This window comes from Neodiprion lecontei, chromosome 5 (genome assembly GCF_021901455.1).
Source record: "Neodiprion lecontei isolate iyNeoLeco1 chromosome 5, iyNeoLeco1.1, whole genome shotgun sequence".
Classification (NCBI taxonomy): Eukaryota; Metazoa; Arthropoda; class Insecta; order Hymenoptera; family Diprionidae; genus Neodiprion; species Neodiprion lecontei.
In genome coordinates this window covers 21308403-21315788 of record NC_060264.1, presented here as the reverse complement: position 1 = coordinate 21315788, position 7386 = coordinate 21308403, and the positions used below count along the sequence as shown (strand labels likewise).

Below are 7386 nucleotides of genomic sequence, written 5' to 3'. Positions count from 1 at the left end.
TCACTTGCTTTTCTCTTTCCCTCTGGCGCTTGGTTCCCGTGCCATGGCCGGCATTGAGGGAAGAGTAGGGCGAATACCTCATAAGAGAGAAAGAACAGCACCAAGAACGATAGGCGTTCAGGGGACAAGGGAAATCGCCGGCGTACACACGTCTATTTTATATATAAGTCTATGGCCGGTGCCGCTCGCTAGTTTGCTAAAGAACCGCCGCGCTGTTACCCACCACCCACGCCACGGAGTAGAATCATAGGCCGGTATTCATAGGCCGGTATTCATAGTCAGTGCTTAAGACCGGACTCGAATAAGACGGTCTTATACGAGGCCTTAAGATGGCGTTTGGTTCCATAGACGTCAAACAAGACGGTCTTGAGACGCGGCAAATAAGACGGTCTTCATCAAGTCGGTCTTATTCGAAGCGTGCTTACAAGGTTGCATAGTCCAGTCTTATTTGAAATAAGCATGGTCTTGAGCACGCAACGTTTCATAGTCAATTAACGCAGTCTTATTTACGTATCTTGATCAAGTCGAGTTCGGACTGCACTTAAGCAAATGCTTGTTGCCTAAATATTACTCAATTGTTCTGATGCGTACGAAATTGATAATTACGAATTGTTTGGAAAATATTATATTCGAACAATATAAATTAACAGGAATAGATTGTGAAGGAATGTTTGGGAAAGTGCAGCTGGGACGGGATTATTTACTGTAAAAGGGTAGCAACGGAAACTTGCAATTGAAGTAGAGGTTATGAGAGCATTCGCTTTGAAAAATTTGTGAAGTGAAGTGAATAGTGAAATTCTACTGACATGGCGAATATGCAAGATATGTTTAATTTCTACGATCAGATCGAAGAAATGAATAATATGATTGTTCAATGGTCAACGTTGGGCCGAATGACGAAGACGAGGGTGAAGTACAGCGAGCTCCGAAGAGATACATCAGAGATGGTCAAAACCCGTTCGAGTTTTATTCCGAGCAGGAGTTCAAACGGCGATTCCGATTTTCAAAGGATGGTATTATGTACGGAATACTACCTAGAATTGAAGCTGCCTTAGTCAGTGCCAATAATCGTGGTCTACCAATTCCACCTGTCATGCAATTATTAATATGTCTACGATTTTACGCTACCGCTAGCTTTCAAGTAAGGATCATTGTGATTATAATTCCTGACATTCTACTGAAAATATAAAGTGATTTCATTGCTTCCTGTGATCATGGAATAAATGATTGCTAATACATTTTGTACTGTACAGCTCGTCAACGGAGATCTGATGACTATATCGCAGTCTACAGTATCGAGGATAATACACAGAGTATCGGCTCAAATTGCATCATTGATTCACGCAATTATCAAATTTCCTAGTACGGAAGCTGCTATGATCGCAAACAGAGATCTATTCAGACAACTTGGTGCACGCAGGGAGGGTATCGGTTTACCTGGCGTTGATGGCGCTATCGACTGCACTCACATTCGATTATGTCATACGAAATTTGCAGACCTGCAGGAGGTTTATAGGAATCGTAAGGGATATTTTTCCCTCAATGTACAGGTATGTCGCGTTGGTGATAACCGTTTACAAATACCATAAGTTGCAATTAATTTTATCTAGGATACAAATAAACAATACTATTCTATGAAAATCGGTACTTTTAATTTAAATGATACCACAGGCAGTTATCGGACCCAATATGGAATTCTTGGATGTGGTTCCGGAATGGCCTGGAAGTAACCATGACAGTCAAATATTCCAAAATTCACGAATTTACATGCGGTATCATGAGAGACAACTTACTGGAACCCTGGTTGGAGATGCCGGCTATCCGTGCTTGCCATTTCTGCTGACTCCACTGGCAAATCCAATTACAGATGCTCAACAAAGGTAAGATAAAGATTATCGCATTACTTTAGATTTCGATAAGTAGTCATAAAATTGACAAAGTATACATGTGTGAATTAACCAAGTCGGTATCTTGATAGGTATAACAACGTACAAAGCAGAACAAGGCAAATTGTTGAAAGAACATTTGGAGTTTGGAAGCGACGTTTTCCTTGCCTATCCCGAGGTTTGGGAACCAAATTGTTGTGCTCTACCACAATTGTTGTAGCTTGTGCCGTACTACACAATTTATCACTAACATTGGATAATGCTCTTCCGGAAGATAATCGCATCGAGGAAGAAGAAGCGGATGAATTGCCACCTCAAGCACCGCATTGGCAGCCTGGAGAGGGTTTTGCAATACGCGAAGCTCTAATCGAACGGTTATTCATTTAATCAAAATATATGTATATCAAGTTAATTTAATTGTAAAGACTAATTGATTTTAGAATGAATATACTCCAAATATTTAATAAAATTGAATTTAATCTGTACAAACAGTTAACATTAGAATACATATTTTACTCATAACTTATCATTGGTTCTCATTTTATTTTTAAACCCCTCACTTACTCATGAAAATACTGATATGTACGTAATTGTACTAAGCGTCAGTCTTATAGTTACGATAATACTTATGAAAATTTGTCTACGTAAAAATATTCAATACATTATAAATACAGCCAGTAAATAGAACTAAAGTTGCTCTTTTGAACTTTGAAGATCAAAGGTTGTCCCTTTCACGCGCATTTTTTTGCAAGTCTGCACCGGGATTCCTTTTAACATATCAATACAATTTATTTATCAATAACCGGTATAGAGATTTACATAATGATATAGGTTAAAATATGTGTATATAAAAATTATATACACATAAACATACACTATAAAATTCTTTTTCTTCTTCTTCGTTTTATAGCTATACACCCACTACAAAAAATTGTACGCGATTTGTTCCCGTTTTTTAGTTCCTCTACGTGGCGCTAACGTTGTTGTGTTCATAAACTATAAAAATACTCAAGAGCTGCATGCCTATACGAATATCTTGCACAGGCTGAGAAATAAAATCCGAGCATCTTATTGGGGGATACATCGGAAATATTCCGAACATAACCGAACGTCGAATAAGACCGTCTCAAGCTCAGTCTTCGTCAAGACGGTCTTGAATGAAATAAGCTAGCGCTTGAGACCAAATTCTTGACGAAGACCGTCTTGTTTTCCGACTATGAATACATAGCATCTCAAGACGGTCTTGAACGAATAAGACGATCTTCACCAAGACGGTCTTAAGCACCGCCTTGAGACCTGACTATGAATACGGGCCATAGTCAGTGCTTAAGACCGGACTCGAATAAGACGGTCTTATACGAGGCCTTAAGATGGCGTTTGGTTCCATAGACGTCAAACAAGACGGTCTTGAGACGCGGCAAATAAGACGGTCTTCATCAAGTCGGTCTTATTCGAAGCGTGCTTACAAGGTTGCATAGTCCAGTCTTATTTGAAATAAGCATGGTCTTGAGCACGCAACGTTTCATAGTCAATTAACGCAGTCTTATTTACGTATCTTGATCAAGTCGAGTTCGGACTGCACTTAAGCAAATGCTTGTTGCCTAAATATTACTCAATTGTTCTGATGCGTACGAAATTGATAATTACGAATTGTTTGGAAAATATTATATTCGAACAATATAAATTAACAGGAATAGATTGTGAAGGAATGTTTGGGAAAGTGCAGCTGGGACGGGATTATTTACTGTAAAAGGGTAGCAACGGAAACTTGCAATTGAAGTAGAGGTTATGAGAGCATTCGCTTTGAAAAATTTGTGAAGTGAAGTGAATAGTGAAATTCTACTGACATGGCGAATATGCAAGATATGTTTAATTTCTACGATCAGATCGAAGAAATGAATAATATGATTGTTCAATGGTCAACGTTGGGCCGAATGACGAAGACGAGGGTGAAGTACAGCGAGCTCCGAAGAGATACATCAGAGATGGTCAAAACCCGTTCGAGTTTTATTCCGAGCAGGAGTTCAAACGGCGATTCCGATTTTCAAAGGATGGTATTATGTACGGAATACTACCTAGAATTGAAGCTGCCTTAGTCAGTGCCAATAATCGTGGTCTACCAATTCCACCTGTCATGCAATTATTAATATGTCTACGATTTTACGCTACCGCTAGCTTTCAAGTAAGGATCATTGTGATTATAATTCCTGACATTCTACTGAAAATATAAAGTGATTTCATTGCTTCCTGTGATCATGGAATAAATGATTGCTAATACATTTTGTACTGTACAGCTCGTCAACGGAGATCTGATGACTATATCGCAGTCTACAGTATCGAGGATAATACACAGAGTATCGGCTCAAATTGCATCATTGATTCACGCAATTATCAAATTTCCTAGTACGGAAGCTGCTATGATCGCAAACAGAGATCTATTCAGACAACTTGGTGCACGCAGGGAGGGTATCGGTTTACCTGGCGTTGATGGCGCTATCGACTGCACTCACATTCGATTATGTCATACGAAATTTGCAGACCTGCAGGAGGTTTATAGGAATCGTAAGGGATATTTTTCCCTCAATGTACAGGTATGTCGCGTTGGTGATAACCGTTTACAAATACCATAAGTTGCAATTAATTTTATCTAGGATACAAATAAACAATACTATTCTATGAAAATCGGTACTTTTAATTTAAATGATACCACAGGCAGTTATCGGACCCAATATGGAATTCTTGGATGTGGTTCCGGAATGGCCTGGAAGTAACCATGACAGTCAAATATTCCAAAATTCACGAATTTACATGCGGTATCATGAGAGACAACTTACTGGAACCCTGGTTGGAGATGCCGGCTATCCGTGCTTGCCATTTCTGCTGACTCCACTGGCAAATCCAATTACAGATGCTCAACAAAGGTAAGATAAAGATTATCGCATTACTTTAGATTTCGATAAGTAGTCATAAAATTGACAAAGTATACATGTGTGAATTAACCAAGTCGGTATCTTGATAGGTATAACAACGTACAAAGCAGAACAAGGCAAATTGTTGAAAGAACATTTGGAGTTTGGAAGCGACGTTTTCCTTGCCTATCCCGAGGTTTGGGAACCAAATTGTTGTGCTCTACCACAATTGTTGTAGCTTGTGCCGTACTACACAATTTATCACTAACATTGGATAATGCTCTTCCGGAAGATAATCGCATCGAGGAAGAAGAAGCGGATGAATTGCCACCTCAAGCACCGCATTGGCAGCCTGGAGAGGGTTTTGCAATACGCGAAGCTCTAATCGAACGGTTATTCATTTAATCAAAATATATGTATATCAAGTTAATTTAATTGTAAAGACTAATTGATTTTAGAATGAATATACTCCAAATATTTAATAAAATTGAATTTAATCTGTACAAACAGTTAACATTAGAATACATATTTTACTCATAACTTATCATTGGTTCTCATTTTATTTTTAAACCCCTCACTTACTCATGAAAATACTGATATGTACGTAATTGTACTAAGCGTCAGTCTTATAGTTACGATAATACTTATGAAAATTTGTCTACGTAAAAATATTCAATACATTATAAATACAGCCAGTAAATAGAACTAAAGTTGCTCTTTTGAACTTTGAAGATCAAAGGTTGTCCCTTTCACGCGCATTTTTTTGCAAGTCTGCACCGGGATTCCTTTTAACATATCAATACAATTTATTTATCAATAACCGGTATAGAGATTTACATAATGATATAGGTTAAAATATGTGTATATAAAAATTATATACACATAAACATACACTATAAAATTCTTTTTCTTCTTCTTCGTTTTATAGCTATACACCCACTACAAAAAATTGTACGCGATTTGTTCCCGTTTTTTAGTTCCTCTACGTGGCGCTAACGTTGTTGTGTTCATAAACTATAAAAATACTCAAGAGCTGCATGCCTATACGAATATCTTGCACAGGCTGAGAAATAAAATCCGAGCATCTTATTGGGGGATACATCGGAAATATTCCGAACATAACCGAACGTCGAATAAGACCGTCTCAAGCTCAGTCTTCGTCAAGACGGTCTTGAATGAAATAAGCTAGCGCTTGAGACCAAATTCTTGACGAAGACCGTCTTGTTTTCCGACTATGAATACATAGCATCTCAAGACGGTCTTGAACGAATAAGACGATCTTCACCAAGACGGTCTTAAGCACCGCCTTGAGACCTGACTATGAATACGGGCCATAGATATATAAGAATAGACCGCGTGAGCGGGCTGAGAAGGCGATAGCGCGGTAGAAAGAGAAAGCTGCATATAGGCCCCCCTCTATCCTTGTGTAATCGGGCATGCGCGGGACACGCGAGTCGTGTATGCCAGTATACTACACTGCGAGAGAATGCAGAGCGCGCATGCGCGCGATTGGACAAGGATAGAAGGATGGGCCCATATTCAGCTTTCTCTTTCTATCCCGCTATCGCATTCACCAACGGGTTACCTCCGAACTCGCGCGGTCTATTCTTATATGTATGAGTAGAATACCCTACTCCGTGACACACACATCACACACACACACACACACACTCAGCCACGCGCGCGCGCGCAATGATTCATTCAAAGTGTTATACAATGCATTGACTGAAGAACATAAAGACTGATGCCCCTGGGTAAACTTTTGTGACAATTTTTCGGCGGGTAGGTGGGCCCAGGTGGGCCTGGGAGCGTAGGAGAGTTCTGCTCTATCGAGTCTACCTATCGAGCTCGTACTCACATTCGTAGCAGCCAAAGTAGTGTCGGTATGAAAGCTTGAGATTGAGTCGGTACAAAGTGAGTCCGTAAGACTACTTGTAAAGTGCGACTTAGAAATGTCAATCAGCTCGATCATCCCCGTGAGAAAAAGCGTAACCGCGTCCACCACGGCCCACTCCGCCGAGTATGCATATGCGGTCTATATACGATATTGATATATATGATCCATTTAGGATTGATACGTGATGCATACTATAAATTTTATGATTTTCCAAGAGACAAACTAGATTATCTACGATAATCGGCTGTAATATGAAAGTAGAAGAATTATTCATTTCGAAATGGGATTCTATTCGACACGCGCTCGATGTGTTCCGTAAAATTATTATTCATAATTATTCTAGCAACTTTTCATTTCCTCTCGCGATCTTGAATTTTCGTAGGCATAGAATCGAAATGCTGTTTTAGCTAGTCGCAAGTGAAGTATCTACGTTGGGTAGAGAAGCAAAATTGTTTTTTGAAAAGTGTTCGAATGTAAAAAAATTCAGAGTAACTGTAATACATCACGGATGCGCTAATTTTGATCGAGATGAACTCGATGCTCCGTATATGAGACAGTATTTAACGCAGTGTAGTGATTTGAAGACCTGAAGAGGTGAAAGAGAGAGAAAGAACGAAGCGTCTTAAAACTTCAAGTGCATTTTAACACACATTTGAAAGGTAGGAGCAAAATGTTTTATCATCCAACTGTCGCA

At 39.2% G+C, this 7386-nt stretch overlaps 2 protein-coding genes and 2 long non-coding RNA genes across 4 annotated transcripts; 2 read left to right on the top strand and 2 right to left on the bottom strand.

Annotated features, from left to right (window-relative positions):
- Nucleotides 1-276: 276 nt before the first annotated feature.
- LOC124294563 (putative nuclease HARBI1) lies at nt 277-2408 on the top strand. The gene is made up of 4 exons (XM_046740335.1): nt 277-1141; nt 1254-1550; nt 1672-1880; nt 1979-2408. The coding sequence occupies exons 1-4, from the start codon at nt 875-877 to the stop codon at nt 2271-2273; spliced, it is 1068 nt and encodes a 355-aa protein (XP_046596291.1). The 5' UTR covers nt 277-874; the 3' UTR covers nt 2274-2408.
- LOC124294564 lies at nt 1668-3194 on the bottom strand. The gene is made up of 2 exons (XR_006904451.1): nt 2761-3194; nt 1668-2653 (listed from the first exon to the last, which is right to left on the bottom strand). It is a non-coding gene; the product is annotated as an uncharacterized LOC124294564 (long non-coding RNA).
- Nucleotides 3195-3217: 23 nt separating this feature from the next.
- LOC124294562 (putative nuclease HARBI1) lies at nt 3218-5335 on the top strand. The gene is made up of 4 exons (XM_046740334.1): nt 3218-4068; nt 4181-4477; nt 4599-4807; nt 4906-5335. The coding sequence occupies exons 1-4, from the start codon at nt 3802-3804 to the stop codon at nt 5198-5200; spliced, it is 1068 nt and encodes a 355-aa protein (XP_046596290.1). The 5' UTR covers nt 3218-3801; the 3' UTR covers nt 5201-5335.
- Nucleotides 4595-6138, bottom strand: LOC124294565. The gene is made up of 2 exons (XR_006904452.1): nt 5688-6138; nt 4595-5580 (listed from the first exon to the last, which is right to left on the bottom strand). It is a non-coding gene; the product is annotated as an uncharacterized LOC124294565 (long non-coding RNA).
- Between the last annotated feature and the right edge of the window lie 1248 nt (nt 6139-7386).

Excerpts from the sequence above, each read along its gene's own strand:
- LOC124294562 (XM_046740334.1), top strand. The coding sequence starts at position 3,802 with ATGGTCAACGTTGGGCCGAATGACGAAGACGAGGGTGAAGTACAGCGA. Across the intron at positions 4,478-4,598 it reads ATTTTTCCCTCAATGTACAG|GCAGTTATCGGACCCAATAT; the intron begins GTATGTCGCGTT and ends ATGATACCACAG. Across the intron at positions 4,808-4,905 it reads ATTACAGATGCTCAACAAAG|GTATAACAACGTACAAAGCA; the intron begins GTAAGATAAAGA and ends GTATCTTGATAG.
- LOC124294563 (XM_046740335.1), top strand. The coding sequence starts at position 875 with ATGGTCAACGTTGGGCCGAATGACGAAGACGAGGGTGAAGTACAGCGA. Across the intron at positions 1,142-1,253 it reads ACGCTACCGCTAGCTTTCAA|CTCGTCAACGGAGATCTGAT; the intron begins GTAAGGATCATT and ends TGTACTGTACAG. Across the intron at positions 1,881-1,978 it reads ATTACAGATGCTCAACAAAG|GTATAACAACGTACAAAGCA; the intron begins GTAAGATAAAGA and ends GTATCTTGATAG.